The sequence below is a fragment of the Drosophila grimshawi genome, unplaced genomic scaffold, assembly GCF_018153295.1.
Source record: "Drosophila grimshawi isolate 15287-2541.00 unplaced genomic scaffold, ASM1815329v1 contig_311, whole genome shotgun sequence".
Classification (NCBI taxonomy): Eukaryota; Metazoa; Arthropoda; class Insecta; order Diptera; family Drosophilidae; genus Drosophila; species Drosophila grimshawi.
In genome coordinates this window covers 753,649-775,959 of record NW_025063098.1, presented here as the reverse complement: position 1 = coordinate 775,959, position 22,311 = coordinate 753,649, and the positions used below count along the sequence as shown (strand labels likewise).

General features: G+C 35.8%; 1 protein-coding gene across 1 annotated transcript in view; it reads left to right on the top strand.

Moving 5' to 3' along the window:
• The first annotated feature begins 2,202 nt into the window (after window positions 1-2,202).
• Window positions 2,203-22,311, top strand: part of LOC6564343 — a 46,879-nt gene continuing 26,770 nt past the window's right edge. Inside the window, exons 1-3 of the mRNA XM_032737025.2 lie at window positions 2,203-2,532; window positions 2,779-2,962; window positions 7,234-7,667. Coding sequence (XP_032592916.2) covers window positions 2,245-2,532; window positions 2,779-2,962; window positions 7,234-7,667 — 906 coding nt within the window. The 5' untranslated portion in view covers window positions 2,203-2,244. The remainder of the gene's footprint in view (window positions 2,533-2,778; window positions 2,963-7,233; window positions 7,668-22,311) is intronic.

Below are 22,311 nucleotides of genomic sequence, written 5' to 3'. Positions count from 1 at the left end.
GTTTTGACAGTAATGTTCTTAAACAAAGTACAATGAACCCATTGTTTGATTGTAATTTTTCAAATGCGCACTCTGAGCATCTTCATCAGAAGCTTTTCAGTCCCGCGTGTCCCTCGTTTAACCTTCACACTTTTAACAATTGGCGGCCTCAAACGACAAAAATATCAAGTGCTTAAGCCATAATCATTGGCCTACACATTGTGTGACAATTTGCCTGCCAGCCTTGCTGGGGGTACCAGATTATTTGTGTTGGCCCATTGACAATACAACAACGCACAATGATCAATCATTTCCGGGCAATAGCCATAAGGCGCAGAGGGTGTCAAGACGACGGGAGAGTGCCAAATTTAATATCTAAATGAAAGTTTAGATTGGCGCCATGGCTGATGAATTGAAATATTGCCGCACGAATGCGTTTTGCAGGTAGTCAAGCATGAAGTTGGCTCAAAGTACCGGCTGTAAGGGAGGGGTAACGGAGAAGACAGGCTCTCAGAATAGATACAAAGCGGCCTGAACTTTGCGTTTTAAGCTTGAGGCTGAGGTGGATGGGGCTGTTAAAAAGTTGTCTATTCACAACATTGCGAAATATAGCCAAGAGTAGTTAGCTTTGAGATATCCTTGAAATAAATTACACCCAAAAATTTAACGATCGTCTGGAAAATTGATTAGGGTGCAGCAGAATTGAGAATTGAAAAAATATGTCACAGATATTTTAGTAGATGTTGCACATAAATCAAAGTGTACATTAGACTGACTTAAAATCGATTTATATTAAGAATAATTCTGCAGTCTTAAGCAACTTAATCCCATTTCAACCTGATGTTTATTATGCCCCAAACATTTTGATTGGTGCAGGGTATGCAAATGCGAAGCAATCGAGGCGCAACGCTCAAAAATAAAGTCAAAGAGTTGAGAGGAGTTGGGAGGTGCGATTGTGTCCCTGGAACCAGCGCAACAAAAATAAACAAAATATTTATTTAGGCCCAATCAATTTTATGGCAATTCGCTTCTTATAGCAACAGCAACAGCAACAACAACAATAACAAAGGCAACCGCCAATCGAAGCTGCTAACATACGCCCTCTAAGCCAAATTTGCGCCGTGAATTATGCAGAGCTTCTCCCTTAGCAAAGCGAGTAGGTGTCTATCAATGTGTGTGGGTGTGTGTGTGTACTTAAGTGCTTCCTGTGTGTGTGCGTATGTGTAGCATGTGTGGGTGAGTGCTTAAACGTGCATGAAAATGCTGTCAGCCAGCAGTAACAACAACAACAACCACAACAACATCAACGCGTGCTTGGCAAACTCTGGTGGAGTGTGTGTGTACGAGTGTGTGTGTGTGTGTGAGTGTCGATCTGAACTTTTAAACTAATTTGAAATTTTAATTTAATTAATTTGTGTGCGAATTTTAAAACGAATGAACGATATCCGCTATGTGCTGATGTACTGAAACATTGAAAAACTGAGCAAAAACCGAATCTATTTTGAGAACTGTACGAGCCAAATAAGCTTGTCGAATTTTCAAAGCCCCAAAATCGATATTTATAAAAATGCATATCTATTAATATTCAAAAATATTAACCTTTGAAACACTGGAGCAAATTTTAGCAGTTGATTTTGTAAAGGAATAAACTTAAACGAAAACGAAAATGCAAAGTATAAATATATAATCAAACAGTTACTATCTTTTCACTTTTCATTGAGTGCCATTAAAAGTTAGAATTGTGCGATATTTACGACACTCGAAGTATCTCATTACATTTCAAATGACAAATTGAGAACTCATTTAAATTCAGTTACGACGATGCTGCCAGCATCCTATAAATCTCATTATACAAAAAATGACAATTGCAAAGAAATTTGATTAACTCATCTGGTCTTGTTTCTCAATATATTTCCAGGAAGCTGCAATTTGCCAGCAATCGAAAAGCAATTATAAACAAATTGAAGGCAGTGCGCGTAAAGTTCGTTAACAACAACAGGAAGAACAACAAAAACATTAATACTCAAAAACAGCAACGGCTGCAAAATGTAAACGGCTGAAGGGGACTCCAGAACTGGGTCCATCAGCTCTGCAGCTAGCAAAGTTAAAGGCATCACAAAAACACAATAGCAAAAACAAAAAGCAACAAAAAAAGCAACAAAAAAAAACAACAAAAACAGCCAAAGACATAAAAAGTACAATAACAACAGCAAAAACAAGAAGAAGAAGAAAACAACCGCAGCACAAGCAAAATACGCAACATAAATGAAGTTAACAATCTGTCAAATTGCTAAATTATTTCTGCTGTTGACAGCCTTCTTCTTTCTCAATTCCCCCAACGTCACCTCGTCCACCTTCATATCACCCAACAACACCTTGGCCCACCTCATCAACAGCAACAGCAGCAGCAACAGCAGCAGCAACAGCAGCAGCAACAGCAACAGCAACAGCAGCATCTTGACGCCAGTTTTCTTGCCTGTCCAGCAGAACTCAACGCAAGCTGGCAGAGTGCCCAAGACAACTGCAAGAACGACAATAACAACAGCAACAACAGCAGCCACAACACTTGAAAGCAATTCAATTTGGAGCACAGCAACAGCAAGAAAACAGCAGAAACAACAGCAATCAAAACAAAAACAACAACACCAGCGTAATGCGGGTGAATTTGAGCGTGAGGCACGTCAAATGCAAAGTCGAAGAAAACAACAGAAACAACAGCAACAAGAGCAACAGCGGCAACAGCGGCAACAGCGGCAACTACGTCAACGTCAACGCCGACAACAACAACAACAACAACACCAGCAACAACAACAACAAGAACAACCAGCAGCCGCTGCAGCATTGGCGGCTCAGCGTGTGGCAGTTCTAATACCGTCATCATTGCACATGGATATGATGCATGTGCAACAGGGTTTCCAGTATTTTGTTGAGTTTTTTCAAGCGCATTTATCCAATGCCAGCGTCGATTTTCTACGTGATGTCGGTGAGTAAGCAACAACAATAACAGCAACTGGCAACACCAACATCCCACACACAACACACACACACACACACACACTGAGGCAGTGGTTAGCCATTTTGTATATTTATTTAAGGCCAGCCACTGAATCTCCCTCATTCAGTTTCTTTCCGATTTTCCTCTTTTTTTTTTTTTGTTTCTCTTTAGTCCTTCAAATCTTTGCATTAACACGTCCTTTTATCGATGTTTTTTTTCTCATCCGACTCACTTGTAACTCAAATGGGATATTTAAGAAGATAAATTGCCAAAAGTGGCAGTGATAGCTGTGAAAACTCATCGAAAGAATGATTATACCATATGTAACAACTTTACCAATCGAATAAGTATCGCATTATTTAAGCAACTAACTGATTACACAACAAACGATATAACAAAGCAAGAAGATTTATTAGTCGTTCAAGCAAATTAATTAAATTACTTGTATAATATGATTGTTGTTATTTTATTAGCCCAGCTACTGCAGTTGTCTAATTAGCCATTAAAAGCAGCAGTAAAAGAATATTAAGTGTTTTTTTAATTGCACTTGAAGCAACAGAAAAAGCAAAATATCCGAGATGGGAGAGACAGTCGTTGTATAGATATAGATATGAAAACTTATATACCATATATATGAATATTCTGAGATCAGCTAAATTTACTCTCTATTGATGCTGTTCAAGAATCTACATCCCTTATGCGGTCGGAGATGCTTTCTTCTGTGTGTAACATATTTATGCTCAACTTTATTACACTCTTTTTTTCCCACTCTTAATGAGTTCATGTCATAAAAATAATTTCTTTACAAATTTAATTTAAAATTTAATCTTTCTATATTTTACAACCATTTTTTCCGCTATTTTACGTCATGCCCAACTTGGTTACTCAATGCATCATCTAAGGCATTTTGTATTAAAGAAAATGCCAAGTGTTTCTCTTCAAATCTCGACTTGTTGAAAGGGAAAGGACGCATGTACTACGACCATATCCAAATGCAGTTTTCTGCCTTTTTGCTTTGCGAATTTGTCCCCAATGCAAACTCAATTTGCATGCATTATGCGCAGACTGTTCTGAAGAAAAAAAAGGGAAAAATGCTGTTTTTTATGCTTTTTAAACTAATTAAATCGCAGTAAGCAAGTTTCTTGCCACGTCCTCATACTTATGCCTTTGGCTCGAACGACTCATCAAGTTGGCAACTTTGCTGCCCTTCTATGTTTTCCTGTGTACTTACAACTTTAATTACATTGCCTTCAATTACGGGCGCGTTTGTCCCGCCAAAGAACTAGCTTCCATCCTGAGTTTCTCCTCCGCCAAGCATCGATGTCGTAAATATTCCTGTCCGGCAAGTGACAACTTACAATTTCCGCTTGAAAACTTTGCGACTGCAACTGACTTATGAGTATTTTTATTTTATTACAGTGAACCGTGCCATAAACTTAACCCAACCATGTTGCTGTAATCCTGCCTCTGACCAGGCATTTGTCAAGTCCATCTCCTTAGACGCTGCTCCCTGAAGCATTTTATGATGTTTTTTTATTTTTTTGCTAAATTCATGATAGAAGTTATGCTTTTAAATTGATGGAAAGCGCTTTAATAAATAGGAAAGCCTAACAAATCTACCGAGAGTGAAATCGAAACCAGACTCTTGTCAATTGTAAGCAGCTGCAACTATAATAAAATGAAATGAAAAAATACATTATTGATGTGCAAAAATATCTATAAATATGTCATATATTTCTTATGCTGATATATGTCATATATTTCTTATGCTGATAATAAAACCTAAACTAAAAAGATTATACGTAATGTTCTCATGTTTAAATTGAATGGTTTCTATTTCTGCCAGATAAACGATTAACGATTAATTTCGCCAATTTAAAATTACATGCAATTTTTGTAGAATTCCATCAAAAAATATTTAAAAAATCGCATTTAAAGTTAGTTGAATATTTGCTATTATGCTGTTTATAAGATAAATAAATTCGAAATTAATATCTAAACTAAACAATTTCTTGTTTTTCGATTCTCTAGATTCTTATGAGGGATATTCTTTGTTTAAGTAAAAGCTATAAATTTTGTATTATAGTGTCACAATTAAATACTAAACTAAACTAAACTAAACAATTTTTTTTTTTGTTGATTACTTATGAGTGTCTGAGTTTATTGTTAAGGATAGTTTTTGAAATGAATTGCGACAAATGGCAATAAGCTTAAGTTCTGCCAAATGGATAGTTTAATCTGCGACCAGGGCTTAACTTGGTCTGTCCAAGTTTTCGCTGAGTGTCTGGTTTTCTTTCAATCAATCTGCCAGTCGCAGTGGCTGCTGGCTGTATTCTTTCAATTTGCTTTATTTTAGCTAGTTTCGAAGTAAACATGGACGACTTCACATGGGAAAGAAGAACCTTCAAGTTGGCTGGCGTAAAACTTGCACAATTGCTCACTTATTTGGCGCCAAAGTTTTGCCAATTGCAACAATTTTTGTTTGGCTCTGCGAAAGTTTAAATTTGATACCTTTAATTTACACAGTCTACCGTTGGTTGTCATAAATAAAAGTTGTCACTGTTTCACCTGCTCATCCGAGGTTGAATCGTATAAATTGAGTTCTTACACAGAAACTGCATAAAAAGCTTTACAAAGAAATTCAATTTTCTAACTCCCTCGTAAATCTATACATTGTTTTTGCCTCTCTCTATCTGTCTCTCTCTCTCGCCCTCTCCCTCTCTCTCTCTCTCTCCCTCTGACTCTTTATCCCTCTCTCTGTCTCTCAGTTATGTTGTCCACATGCAAAATAAATTCTATTTGCCGCAATTTCTTTCCAAGTTTTTATGTTGCAAGATATTGAAATTGATTTTGGTTGCATATGTTGCAGTTAGGTGCCCCCTTCTCTTCCACCGACACAATTTATGAGCTGACCACATGAGTAGACCAAAGCAAAACCTATTGTCCTGCATTCCCATTTGCATGACCCAGTAAATACAGTTTAGTTTATGCCCACAGCCAGCATTCTCAGCATTTGTGGTGAGCCAACAAAAGGCCGGACAAACTTATAAATTGTATTTCCATGCAGCGCCTACTAACCAAATGCATTAAATGGTTGCAGCATGCACCAGATCGAAAATAAGGTTTGCCTCATTCATTGTGAATATGAAACAAATAGTTCTTACTTATATGCATAATATACTTGTACTCTGAACCCATTAAAAATAGTAAAAACGATATAATGAAGTTGCGCAAAAGTATGAAAAAGGTAGAAGGAAGCATCTCCGATTCCAAAGTATATAAGGTATATGTTTGCGCTATCTCATTTTGGATAGCTTTATTTTCCAATTAATAACGCAAAGTTATTTCCAATTCGTTATAAAGTTTATTTAAAAGTATATAGTTAGGCTAGAAGCCAAAGCTAACAATAAGCTATTTAAATTAAGCAATTAAAAGTTGTTTGCTGCTGCTGCCAACTGCCTGCGCATCGAGAAATATAAATATATATATATATTATATTTATCTGTGAAAATGCAGGGTATATCCAAGTCGAGCAGCATTCTAACTTGTTTGTTGTAATAAAGTTCGATTTAAGTTTAATTCGGAGACTGTAGTGCGATAAAACCACAAAATGAAATTATGAAGCTTTAAATTCAATTAAATATGCGAATAAATGAATCGCGGCATGTGCTGCATCGAGAGAAAAAAGTATTTATGATGAACTTAATTGATTGAAAGCATTTGTTTAACAACTCATTAAATTAAATTGTTTGTTCAACTCAAATATAAATAAATATTGAGAAGAGAATGTTATATTAATTATATGTGATTGAATTGTATAAGGAACAAAAAGCAATTCTTTTGTATGCTGTGGGCACTTAACTAGATTTTTAAAAGGCCAGATTATAAGGCAGGTTTCCTTTCATGGAGCACTGTAGATTCATGTGAATGATGGCACTTATAACAACTCACAGCACATGCCAGTTACTGTTGGCAGGCACTGTAGTGAACCGCAGAAGCACTTCAAGGGGAGCCGCTTTTAGTCGACTGCCTTCATCTGCAGTTACTGCTTCTACACCTCTCAAGCACACACATACATGCACGTACATATTAAATAAATATATATATATATATACACACACACACACACACACACAAAGGGCTTAAATATTCAACAGTTTTTGTACGATACATAAAATGTTTCTGTTTCTGTGTCTTTTTCTTATTTTTTTTTACTTTCGCTTGCATTTTGCCATGTTGATGGCGCTGCTGACGCACAGATTTAAGTGGCTTCATTAAATTACTTGAGCTACCCAAATACACGAGCGTTGTAAAGACTTTAAATGCGGGCATTAATGTGGACACTGACGTGGACTTCGATGGCAATGGAAATGGCGTTGGCGATGGCGATGGCGATGGCGATGGCAATGGCGTTGACCCAACAAAGCAGCCGCGTCAGCAACAAACCAAAATGAAACAGTTGTCAGCAGACACTTTATCAGCATCCACACAGATACCAAAGCAACATCAAAAACATCAAAAACAGCAACAGCAACAGCAACAACAAAAACAACAACAAGGACAAGAAGAACAACAGGAGTGGCAGGAGAAACACTCGGATACGGCCAGCCTTGGGGACTGTCATCAGCTGGCTGAGCAGCTTGCTCACGATTATAATAAGAGCATCGTCTTTTGGCCCTGTCCGCACATGAAAGTAAGTACTTACATAAATATATTTACATTTAAAATATTTTTTGTCTTTTCACGTTTTAATACATAAATTTTGTCTCTGCCAAAGTTCTCTGAATAGATACATTTCTATGCAAGAAGAATATAATTGCCAAAATTCGAAATTGCTCTATGTAATAAATTCCAGAGAAATGTGCTTAGCATGTATTTTATAATAAACTTATTTTTGACAGCTTCTTATTAGATTGCAATTTAATTCCTTAGAATCACAAAAGAAAATGGAATTCATTTGAATACAAAACACGCACAAATATTTTATTGGATTCGATTTAGCTTAAGAAGGCGAAGGAGTTTATAAAAGCTAGGGAATTTGAGCGCGGTTTCTGATGGTTTTAATAATGAAAATGGTCCAATTTATATCATCTGTTGAGTAAAATGGAGAAAAATTGAATACAAGAGATTTTTTGTACTTTTATAATGAAAGATTCCACAATACAAATTAGGTGTTATAAATATCATGTTGGCTGGTTTCCTCGTTGCATTAAGTATTCTCTATAAAAGTTAAGCTCAATTCTTGATTTCCCTGAGTCGCATTATATTTTTTTTTTTGGATAACAACTTACTCATGAAGTAAAACGCATTTACTTTGTGTGTTAATTAACCAAAGCTGCAAAACCAACCCGTGGCGAAACGAACACTGGCAGCGAAAGGTGGCCCAAGCTGACCATTAGATATTTTGTAACCAAACTTTAAAATTTTGCAAAAGCACCCAACAGTAAAGTCTAGCAAGTCAAGCCGGGAAGGGTAAGGGTACACAAGGCACATGCAAATCCAGGACAGAAATTGCAAACACAATCAGCCAAAGAGAGACCTGGAACTAGATAGAGAGAGTGAGTGAAAAACCTGACCAAAAATATGTTGCACAGAAATTGTTCGATAAAAGTCGGCAAGGGCATAAAATTACGTTCTGTCGCAAAATGCAAGAGAACTCGTTAAAGTTGTTGTTGCGCCTAATTTAAAAGTGTCTGTCAAAGTGCACAGAATTTTTCACATAACTTTTGAATAGCTCACAATTTGATATCCTTCTGGGAAGCTGTCATAAGGTCAAAAGGGCAGAGGTTAGTTTAGTTTGTTCGCCACTAATGATAAAATAATAATAAAATAAAAGATATACATGTTCTACTCTTCATATATGTATTTCTTTGGCCAGTTCACCAGTTCGAACCTGATTTAAAAATAATCTTTTAGTCTTAAAGAAACTTTCGATAGACTTACTTTTGTTACAGGTCAAATCCAACATATGAAAAATTCCAAATATTTAATTATACTTTTTCAAATACAAAATCGATGAAAAAATCATTTGTATAAAAAGAAGAAGGTATTTCATCTTTAGCATACCAAAGATAACAGTTTGCTTTTCGTAGCATATTTCAAGAGAAAAACTTTTGACATTTGATTGACAAAGTCTTGCAAACTTTTGTGGAAATTCAGACATTTTATTAATGAAAACTTAAAGTTAGCAAAATATGATGACAAATTGCGACAGACTTGCTGACAAAACAGTGATTAAAACTAGCTACCCAAAGCTATGGATTTTTAATGAGAGTGGAAATGAAGATGCCTCAAATATGCAGCTGAGACAAAAGACAATTCCTGCTGCATAAGAGACAACAGCTGGGGAAAGCTTGCCAAAGCAAGCCAAGGCAGTAGACAGATAAAAGGCAACTGGTAAACTGAAATGCATATCATTTGCATACAAATCATCCAATGAGACCATTCAAACTAAACTGGTATTGGTATGGCATGGCATGGCATGGCGTAATGGTAATGGAACAGCAATGTCCTGCAATTGATGGGTAAAGACAGTGGCAAAGGCAGCTCGTAACTGCACACTCCGAGTGCTGCAACAATATTTCACAACGTTAAAGCGTCATAATTTCTGATTTGTATGCATGCGAATAGCCGTTAGCTGCCAGAGCATTTAAATCACTCAGATGTGGATAAGACAGGCGATTCCGTAACTACACAAAACCGTAAGCATGTGCCCCAAGAAGTTGCAAGAAAATCTCGTATATCTCATCTTGCCACGTGCCGTCGGGCTTGCCTCCAGCCGATAGGTGACACGTCTGTTGTTCACGTTTTCCCTTGTTCAGAAGTTGGCACTGAGCTTGATGCTTATACAAATCTGCTGCACAATCTTCAGCAAAAAAATTGTGTTTAGCCTGGCAGCTGTCTGATTTTTATGTGCCGCTTTTGGCGCCAGCACCTGAGCTCAGACCGTTTCATGGAAATATTTAATCGCAACAAGTGCAGCTCTAAGCAGACGCTTGCAAAATTGTTAAAATAATGCAAAATGCACATCAAATGCAGCTGAATATGTTTGAGAGCAAGTCTGCAAAGTCGGTTACCTGCAGCAACTAAAAGCACATCACGGCTAAGGGGACGAAAATTGAACGAAACTTTTTAGACACTGGCACAGTAAAACACATAGTATATATAAATATATATACTATTTATATACTATGTTAAAACTTACAGACTGTATTTTATGGCCGATAAGCGAACAATTATTCTTATAGTAGCTAAGCATTTCTCAACGAATTTTAATTAAAAATGATTCTTTTTGGCAAAAGTAAAATGAATTAGAGACAAGACAGGAATGCCAGTTAGATACCGTTGCATGCATTTTCGCGTTTTGTTGCAAACATTCACAATTTATTAAATTTTTTTTAAGAGTTATGAGCTAACTTTACAGCTTTACACACTAGCTTAAATACTCACTCGACCGTACGAAAAAAAAGATAGGGGCCACTGAAATATAGGCCATTATTCGTCCACTCCTCTTTGGCAAAAATGAAATTGAAAAAACACAAAAAAGAAGAACTACTGACATAAACTGTAACAGCATATTCAGCACAAACTAAATAGTTCTAAGCCTAATGACCCACATTTACAACCACAGCAGGATATTTATGTTTGGAGAGCGATTATTTTCCGCGAGTGTTGCATAAAAATAAATTCCGCGTTTAAATATTTACATTGTTGTCAATTTATTTGAATGTTGCTGTTCAAGAAGTTAATCCACAAATATATCTAAAACGCGAAACATTTATTTGAATAACGCATTCAAATTAAATTATGCACAGATGGGAATGAAATTGATTAAATATGTGTGTTTACTTTGCAGCAACAAAATTGAATTAATGTGGCTTGAAATCCATTGAATAAATACAAATAATCCTGCAGTCCAAGTTCTATCAGCTTGTGCTTTCTATGAGATACCCTGCATTTTTCATTGGCAACATTGTTGTTTAAGCTCTGCAAGGCTACTAAATTTGCCCAGACTTTCAGGGTTAGCAAAAATGTTTTATTTTCCTCGAACATGTTGTTCGAGACTAGACTTTAAATTCCACTATAAATTAAGGTCCCACATGAGCACAAAAAAGTAAACTGCACTAAACTAAGCGCTTGTGTATACCTAAGTAGTATTTAAGTGCATGCAACGCCCACACATGGACTCCCATTAAACCGCACCACCAACTTGCCCCAAGCGCTGCCAGCTGTGCCCCGAGCTGCATGCTGCTAGCTGCAAGCTTTAAGCCCGCAAAACAATGTAGCTGATAAAAGAGATTCTAATTGACAGACAACACAAAGCGAAAACAAAAAGAAAAACACACACACGGGGCACCACAAAAATGCGCAGCAAAGTATGCAACGCATGTGAGGCAAGTGCTGAACTGTGGCACTGCAACTAACTAAAACCACCATAAAAGCAGATACCGTGGACAACTATGTAACACAGCGTGGAATTAACTCTGATTTTAATGCTATGTGCCATATTTATGCGCCGAGAGTCCAACAACATACGCCTACTAACCACGCCCCAGATCGCAGACAGCAATGAAAATGCAGTTTGCAAGAGAGTTGAAAATGTGCAATATGTGCTGGAGTCGCTTTGGGAGTGTAAAAAAAACAAACAACAAAAATCGCTCAGCGAATCCCATTCAAATTTCGTTTCAGTACACAAGCTCAAAGCCGCATTGCGCATACGACCTGCAGTCCAACGCGGGCACAGAGTACGAACTAAAAATGGCGAAAAACCAATTTGCAAGTTTCCAATTTGCATTCTTCATTGTGTCGTTGTGTCAAGTGAACGTTATCGAAACTTCTCTTTTGTAACCAGAGGCTTAAAGTGCAATTGGGTATTAACGAAAATCACCGAAACCATTTTTTTTTTTGTGATGGCTGAAAAATGTTGAATGAGTTCAGAGATAAGCAGAAAGCATCTTCATTTAAAAATGTTTTTCCTTTTTTTTTATATTCATACGAAAACAAGTAAGAATAGTCCAAAGGAGAGAGCTCGACTAAGAGTTACCCTGAACTCAATTCTTTATTTCGTAATTAAAATCTCTGTTTTTAATTACAATTTGAAAAATGTATTTTTATTATGAATCGTATAAATTCTATAAAACCTCGGACGTTAAGGTTTAAATTGTAAAGATACCGTCTACTTGCTTAAAATTAATTCAACTTTGCATAAAAATAGTATTTATAATATTCACTTGAACCCAAATAATTACCTCTCACAAACCGTACACAATTATAATAATTATTATATACATCAACAATGGGGCACAATAGATCAAATAGGTCGCGGTGCAGTTTTCCCCCCTAGTAATAATAATCCATCAACAAGCATTTTTCTCTAATAACAGCGTTAAGATCTCTTAAAGTCAATCATTATTTATTTACAAAGACGGTCTACATATTTTGATTTTTTCAGTTTGTGTTTAGCGTTTGAGCAGACAGCTGTGAAGAAACCATCTAAAAAAGAATTTTGATTTTCAGTACTGCTTTCAAGCAAGATAATTTTGTCTACCAAATGCCCCTCAATCCCTTTTTGCAGTTGTTTATTTGCGCACTGTTCAACAGAGCAAATGCGATGATGCATTCAAGCCACACAATTCACCAACTGCAAATAGTACAAACAGAACATAAAAGCGGCATAAAACATCTTTTGGTCTTAGTTTTCCATAATGGTCATTGAATATGAAGTGGCAGGGCAACAACACACTTTAGTTTCATTTTCGTTTTTGCACAGAAATTTCACAAAATTTACAGCACTTCATAACTTTGATACACTGTGTTCAACTTTTCCGGCAATTTATACTCATTGCCAAGCTATTGCTTGAGGGTTCACTTAGTTGTAAAGAGCCAAGAGAATACTTAAAATGCCCTATGATTTAAAATTGTGTCTTGCTTTTGCTAAAATAAAACTTACACTTACCAGTCTGCCAAAATTAATGTACTTTATCTGTCTACCCTTGAAATAAATTTCACTTCTTAAACTATACAAGTTTCCTTTTAAAAACTTGAACTTGGAGATTGAGTGCAGATGCAATTTATACCAAATATTATGAACAAAAATACAGGGTATGTCAACTTTGAGTACACTCGTAACCAGTTGCTGTACTGTTGTTGTTATTGTGGGTTTGCGCCTCTTGAATTACTTAATACGGAAAATTGAGTTTGACCCATTTAAATAAGCTGTCAACAGTGGGATTTAAATACAAATAAATAATGTGTGCATTCAAATGTTCCATCTACCAATACAACATATACGAGCACTTAATCCCAGCGCGGACATGCAAACAACTTAATGAAGATTAATGCATTTCACAATGCGAGTCCTCCGAGACAAGCAAAATCACAATGAAAAATAAGTCATTGCAAACTGCAAGTTGGCAATAGCTGCATGTGATTTGATCAGCATTCCCATTTATCTATCAATTTGCAGAGCTTGTGTATCAGCAGCGTTAGTGAGTCATTCAGTCAGTCAGACTGTCTGTCTGTCTATATGTCTATCTGCCAGTCAGTCAACCAGTTAGAGCTTACCACTACTCTTTATCAACCGAAAGTTTACAGATAGATAGCGATACACTTCTGCACACTCAATCAGTTTGACAAGTGACAATCACACTGGCAGCTCAGCGCTGCTTGGCTGACGACGATGATGCCATCCGACACAAACTACAATTGTCAATATCAAGCGAGTTGTGCAAATGCGTTGACACGTGACACTGTTTATCCGCACAAAATCAAACAATTGTCTAGTTTAAAATGGGTTGAGAATCATTTACCAGAGCGCATATTTTATGACATTCTGAGTAAAGTCTCTTACAGTTCTCGATTTTTTCTCAAACTAAGTGCTTGCATTTCTACAACTAGTAAATGTCTTCTATTATTAAGAACAATTATTATGTAATATATAAGGTGGTTTCGAATATATACCTTCGGAACTTATGAAACTTCTGAGTGTAACAGTACAGTGAAATATCCAACATATTTTAAAACAAATGACAAAAACTAAGCTCTGTATTGTTGCTATGCGAATTGAGAGCGGTCGACTGGCAATCGAGGCAATTGCTGCTTGTTTTCGTAGTACACGTTGTTTAATATTGTTATTGTTGTTATTATTGTTGCTTAGCCCCGTTTTCTGCAATATGATTGATTGCTGTTTACTGGCAGCTGCCCCAGTTGCCCAGCTGAACAAAAACAGAAGCCGCTCAAACTGGAACATTTCTAATTCGATTTCGCAAAGCTCGCATGCACTCAGATTCCGTTGCTATGAATATTGTCATAGAATGTCAGGTGGCAGTGTCCGAACTGCAAACTGGATTTATTGGAGCGAAAGGCAGCAAAGGCAGCTAAACAACACACTCTTCCACGACATTTTAAATTACAACTTCGCTTTGCGAAATAGCATCGCCAATATGCAAACAGTATCGGGAAACTGCAACCAAGCCCACCAACCTAGCTATTCCGCTGACAGAGTTCCGAGGAGACGAACAAACCAGCATTTAAATGTCAATTACAGTTCAATCGATTGTACTTACGATATTGAAGTCAATATTATTATTCGGATTATATCATCAGATTTGCATTTTTTGTTGGAGATTTTTTGAGTTTTGAAAATGTGAATGGTGAGCTTTAACGAGCTGCTAAATCCGTTAATGGTGCCTCCTCCTATGTTACCGACAATGCAATGCAAATCATACTCAATAATAAAACAAGTGTTCCAGGACAAACTGTTTTAAATAATTAATTAAATTATTTTTATCATTTACAGGACAAGAAAAAATTCCAGCTACATTCATTAATTATCATAATAATTCGGATATACAAAATATACAATATATATACAAAATACATTTTTGGTAGCAAATATTACAATATAAATGAAGTAACGCGAGTTAATAAATAACGATCTGTAATTCGGATGTGAGATGAAACTTCTCCGACTGATTGCATGCGTCTTATGAAGTCTGAGCCATAACCAAACCACCATCATCATAGTCAGTTGTGTTCTTCTGGCTCATTATAACCAGCATTACCTCGGTATAGACCACTCTGCCCTGACCACTCTGATCGGATTGAATTCCCAGAACACATTGACCTCTCAAAATGCAAATAGTTTGCTTCGTCTTTTAAATTAAAAAAATGTATTTCAAAATGCAAATTTCTGAAGAAAAAAAATGTAGTATTCTTTATGAAACAAGAAGTTTACTGCCATAAAGTGGAATTTTAAAAATATTCTTAAATTTTTTAGCCACATCACGTACTTGATATTATTATTTTCATCAATAATTTCTGTATATAAAATTAATCAAATATGCTAAATTAATCATTTTTTATGTTTTCAATTTTAAAAATGTTTAATCGGATATTTTAATGTATTTATTGAGACTCGCTGCAAACTGAATATTCTACAACTATTATTCAGTTTTGGTACAATATTAAAACTATTAAAGCCTTCTCACATTTAATACTTCATGTCGTTAATGTCAACTCTATTTCGTTTAAAAAAATAATTATATGTAGTTAAAGGCACTTGCCGAAAGTATAAAGCAAAGACCTATTCTAAGCCGATTTTGACCTTTAATTCTTGAATATTATTTTTTTGTGCTACTCAGTTTCAATTGTAAATAAGTTTAAGACCAAGTTAAAAGTTGTAACAGTTTTACCCTTCATATCACAATGTGTGTTAACAAACCCCAAACAATCAAGCTGCTCACATTAGGGAATAGATATCTTATTCAGTTTGCTAAGCTTTGTCTTATAGCTAATAAAGATAGTTATTTTAGTGTGTGTCATATTACTTATTCGCCGCATTGGTTTTAATCAATAATATTACCATCGTCGCCCGTTTGTTTTTACTTCGAAGACACTTGTGCAACTTCAGCAGTTGGCGCTCATTGTGACGCGCCAGACACAAACACACAATTAAGTGCACTCGTGTGTCCAATGTCCCCAATGTGCCCACAACTGTGTGTGTGTATGTGTGTGTGTGTGTGTCTGTGTGTGTAAAAGGATAACTTGCAACGCAGTTGCCAAAACACATCCCACCATTATATCATTCTCTCACGCTCGCTGTCGCCTTGGCCATGTCGCTTGATTGCAGAAGAAAGAACACATTACGTATACGCAATATTTCGCAGTAAATGCCAAAACGAATGGTGCTTTGTTTGCCAACATCAACAGCAACAGCGACAGCAGCAGCAGCATCAGGAGCAACTCAATGTTGAGATTGGCTTGTTTATTGTGGCGCTACGATAAGCTCTTGGGTCATTGCACCTCATGCAACACCAACAACCCAAAACCAATCCTCACCCAGGACCCACATGTGGTAAATGTTCTCAGCGGGATCGACTAGGCGACTTAAATATTAGGTTTAGATGGCCAGTACAAATTCGAGGCAAACTGCACTGCTTTTCAAATGGTTGTTTAATGTGTGTTTATTTTGGCGCAAAACAGCTACAAAGAGTTTAATAGCTCATTTATTGACTTTAAGAGCTTTAAGCTTAGTTTGGCCGAATTGAGTGCTGTGAAATATTATATATGTCTTTCAGTTAATTTAAAAATACAATTTATTTATATACTTTATATTGTACAGTTTTGTTCATTAAGGAGATAATTGATTTGTACTCTTAATACTATATATTTATTTTCTTGTTGACCAAATAATAATATTTGAGCTTGAGCAACATATTGCCACACATTTTCACCCATGATAAACAGCATTTTGTCTATGTTTATGAACGATGACAACTCACAATTTACTTTACATTTACTGTACGAAAAATGGTTACTACTTTAAATTAAGCACAAAGCAGAAGATCATTCTAACCCAAGCAAGGGTTTCTTTTTACTATTTATCAATTTTTACTTATCTTTATAATGTTCTCACGCGGTCGCTGCTGCAGTTTCAGTATCTGCGAGGCATGTTTAATCATGTGTTACATAGATTTGGTTTCTTAAAACACCGTTCATTTGTCAACATCTGACAAACAAATTCTCTTACTACAAATGCAATTAAAATACTTATCATAATTAAATAAAGTTGTGTTCTCTTAGGCCTTATGCAAAACTCAAAACAAGTTTTGTAATGCAATCGATGAAAAGAGCGCCGACTGTAAGCATACATCAATGTACCAATGTGGGCTGGAAATTAAATTAACAATTTAATTTAATATCCGTTTACGTGCTTAACTCCATGAAATTAAAGTGCAAATTTACGTTTTAAAAGTTCCACACTCATTTCGTGTACATGGAAAATTCATTAATTGTAAAATACATTGCACATGAGACGCAGGCTGCTGCAGTTCGAAGGCACAGCTTATACGTAATATTTAATTGGAAGCAACACACCAGATACATTCATGAGAAAAGCCGATGAAAGTTGAATTTGATGGTAATCAATTGGTTGCTTTGTTTTATTTGGCTTGGAATGACTGGTTGGTCCGGTCCCTCCTGGCCAAGATCTAATCAAATATGCCAATCACATGAGCCCAGTCGAATGAAAATGAAATTGTTCTTAATTTGCGTGATATGCATCAAAAATCAATTTAGCTCCGCAAATCGAAAAAATAAACACACACACACACGTAGCCAGATAAGTCACCCACAGGTGAGCGAATCGGCGACATATGCAGGTGTAAATAAGTTGGCTGCCCGTTATCCATGAGGGAGCTTTTGCTTGTAGGGGGTGGGTGGGGGTTATGGCATGCATACTTAATGCGGCGTATGCCGGATGACATAGCGTGCCTGCCACTTGCCCCTAAAGGTGTGCATAACCATTCAAAGGACACCCACTCGGGCACACGCCCGCACCTGGTTTGCCTTGGGCATTGTTTTGATGGTCAATTTAATGTTTCATCAACATATTTAAATATCTTTAAATAATAAAGTAACAAATTTACACTGGCCTAAGGTGAATGCTATCAGTGTTTGCATACGAATATTTATTTGTGAGCCCATTAAAAATGAAGAAAGTGAATTAAGCATTTCAGGGACTATAAGAGCTAGAGACTTCAAATTTGGAATAAGTAATAACAAGCAAATGAAGTTTATCTAGTTTCATCGATAACTATCCAGTTTCACGAAAATCAATACCAATCGAATTCAATTGCAATAAAAGACATAATCGTAAAGCAATATCTTTAATAAAGATAAATATATGATAGATATGCTGGAAAGATGAGCTGGAAAATTTGTTAATTGTTAAGTAGAAGATTGTCAATAAGACTAGAAACTATTTTAAGCAAATTATTATATTCAAGGCATAAATATTAGTCGAGATCTTCATGCTTAAATATATTTCATTTCAACTTATGAGTTATTATGTATAAGTAGATTTATTTATATTAATAATATGACATTTTTACTCTTCCACCAACTTTTCTTATTAATATATATTTTGAAGTGAAGTACAATCAACAAACTATACAAAAAAAGATGTGGCACAAAAGGAAATTAATTTCAATTCGCCCTGGTTACCTGGTAAACATCTGTCTTTACCAATCAACCAACTTCCATCGATTGTACACATTATTGTTTTCAGCAATTCTTGTCGTCTTTTGATAGTCAGTTGACAGCTGTCGTAGCCTTTTTATATTTTGTTTGCTGACTGTTTACTTTTCAGGCTTAGTTGAGTGCGGTTGTGGCCAATAATATTCAGGCTGTCTCCAATTGCAACAAGCAACAACAGAGCTGTCTACTCAAAATGTAGTACATGTACTTCTTATGGCTTGAAAGCTCTTTAGGAGCCCAGTCAGAACTCTGCTCATTAATTGCATTTATGATGGGACCATTGGGAATGCGGGGCAAGCCTAAGCAATTTGCATAAAAATCATAATAAATGAAATGATCCTTTTTGTGTGGACCTTTTTGTTGGCTTTTCGACTCATATAAAAGGGCACACAAATGGTCGGTCGCTTATGTGTCGCTCAATTATTTACAAAGAGGCGTCAAAATATGAAATGCAAAGATAATCAGGTAGCAAAAATGTGCGCCTAGTAATTGGGCAGCATTTTTTCACAAACATTTTGGCAATTCCTTCATTATAACGAAATGCTTTGAGGGCAAATAATTCATAAAAGAAGTCCACTCAAATTGGCACAACTGCGCTATGAATCCTAAGATGGATACTTTCAGCATATTAATGATGTAAACATATGTAGCAATATGTACTTAAGTCAAACAAATACTGATGTAATTGTTTTCACATCATATTAACACTATAATTTTCGTTATCCTAAATCGAAAGAAATCAGCATTATAGTTATATATACGCATAAAATCAAACATCTGCTTGGACTATTACAGTTACAAACATATTAATTTACCAAAGCCAAGCTATACATTACCCAAGTGCTGACAAGTCAAATAAACTTTAGGAACGAATCTTAAGATGTACAACAACGTTTCATAAATATGCACATAAATTGCAAAAGGAAAATGTCTTGGAAAATATAAAAAAAAAAAGAGAAAACAAAAGCATAGTGGACTGGCATTAAAAACCAATTTGACCAACACTGAAAGACATCCAACAGATATTTCGTAACTCAAAGCGTATTCAATTTAGGTTGGAGAAAGGGCGGAAAACCGAAATTTGTCATGTGCTTAGGCGAAAGTGAAAACCATTCGGAAAAAGCAGCACGTTCGCATTGTGTGTGATTTGCATTCGCCAGCAAGTTGGTGTTGGTGTTGGTGTTTGCCTGAGTGTGAGTCTTGTGTCAGTATTGTGTAAGTGTGTGTTTGTGATTCATTCTGAGAGCAATTTGGTTGGACAACCAGGCAGTTGGCAGCTGTGTTGTGTAACTTTATAGCACCTCAACGTTTGTTGTCACTTTTTCACACAGTAAAATCGGTTATTTTTCTCAAGCTCTCTCATTTCTGCTTCAGCAAATCGAAATCTAAACAAGTTAGAATGATCTAGTCGAGAGAGCTCGACTTGGAGATACCCTGAACTCAGCTGTGAATTACATGGTAGGCTTGACGACATTATTACAATTGATGAATAATTTATCAAATTATTTTAAGTGTAAGCTAGAAGATTTTAGCTTAACAAGAATGTCTTTTATTGCCATCGGGAATCGATTTGTATCGGATGCAGTTATCGATAAAATAACGTGAACTTTATCTGCTTATGGCAAATGAGAATTGTATTCCACATTTGTACTCTATAACTCCATAGTCTCTGAGATCAGCTTATTTATATAAACAAATAGAAGATCACGCCAAAATCACTTCTTTGGCTGCTGGTGACCAAGAATATACATATTTTATGAAAATATATATGCTTTCTTCTGCCGATTGCAAACTTTCGCACAGCTTCATTATACTCTTTTTCCAATTTGACTTAAGGGTACAGAAAAACAACGCTGACCAAAGTAGACCAGGTCCAAAAGTTATTTCTCTGCAGCTATTTCCCTTGTCATTTAATGGTGTTGATTCGGCTGCTGCTGTTGCTGCAGACGCATGTTTTGGCCATTCATTTTCAGTAAAATGACAGAAAATTAAGTGTCCGGTTCAACTTTTGCTTTTCATTGTGTATTGATAATAATGACTGTATATATATATATATATATATATTTATGTATATATATGAAACTGTGGACACATTAATTTTTATCTGAAAACGACAGCTGCTTGTTATTGAAACCAACAGAGTGCGGCAGCACAAAATATTACGCATAAATTTCTAAATAATTGACATATTCGTCTCAATTTACCATTTTCATTTTATTTTAGTTCACTTTTGTTTTCAGTGCGCACCCTAACAGAAACCAATGGCTATCAAAAGAATATCTTTAATTTGCTCACAATACTCATAAATTAAAGAGAGGATTTATGCCAAATAAAATTTCTACCTCTTTAATCCTTAAATGGTATTTTGAGTGCAGCAGCAAAAGTTGAAGGAAATATATGTTCCCTATGCGAAGCAATTTTAGAGACAATTGTAAATTTTTTGCTTAGTAAAGTATTTACTTTCATTAATTTTTAAAAAAGATTCGCAAAAGTCAAACTAATAACTATTGTATTATTATTAAATTATTTACTTTCTTTCGCATATTTTGCCAAAATTTGACAAATAAAAGAAAAAGATTATTCAAAAATCACTTTCAACTATTTTTACATTACTGTTTGGCAAACTTTAAGATTAAAAAATATTTGTGTAGACATATGGAGTAACCTTTAACAAAATTATTAACATTTGAATAAATATGCAATGTCGTCGCTGCTGTTGTCGTGTTATGAGGACTCGTCACAGAGAAGGAAAAAAATGAAATGAATGACAAAAGCACTGCTTAAGGATAAGCCAACGGCAATGTGGGCCCTCGACAATCCAAGGAGCGTACAAATGTCAAATATTTGCTGAGCTGTGATTAATGTTGATTCTACGCACACTTCTTGCCCTTTGCATGGGATCTTTGCCTGCTTAGGACAATTTACCTGTAATAGCAAGGAAACGACACCGGAAACTCATTTTCTTTGCACAAAGACACAGATAACAAAACATAAAGAAAACGAAAACGAAAAGCAGAAAACTCTCGATTGCTTGGCATTTATTTCATTTTGCTTGGCATTTGTATGGCAATTAATTAAATTGATTGAATGCTTAACAATTTACCCAGCCATGAAAGAAAGTGCCAGCAAATCTCCAAGCAAAAAAAAAACAATAAGACCAAACGACACCATCAACTCGATTCCCCATCGACTAGAGTGCACTTAGTGGACGGCAAACTGGACGATTCGAGTAAATGCCCGAACTACTCGGACTGGTCACGTTGTGTCAACAGACATCCCAAATGCACTTTGATGCCCAAATTGTTGCAGTTCCTGCCATAAGTTGCAGCATGGTTCCCAGAAAATATATACCAGTTGCGAGGCACAGCTCCTGCTCCTGTGTGGCGCTAAAAGTTCTTAAAGCAGGCTTTCGCTTATACAAATATTAAATATCGATTTTAGGTACTAGCTTTCAATCAAAATCATTTTAGAATTTTTTATTTGAAAACAAAAATATAGCTTCAGAATAATATTAAATATCGTGAATATTTTAAGCACTTTATTTATTAGTGGTTACTTACAGTGTAAACATAAATCAGCTTTGTTATTTAGAAGTATTAATAGTTCAATTTTCAGATTAATTGGAAAGTGCTGAAGTAATGTGAAAAGAGAAGCTAGTTTATGTAGGGGTAGTCTAGTCTGGCATGTTTTCAATGCTTAAGGTGGGCAGTTTGCCAGGACTTGTAGATATGACGTGAGTTGCTCTGAATGAAACCCAACTTTTAAATACATAGTTGCCTTTTTGATAGTAATTTCTTCAA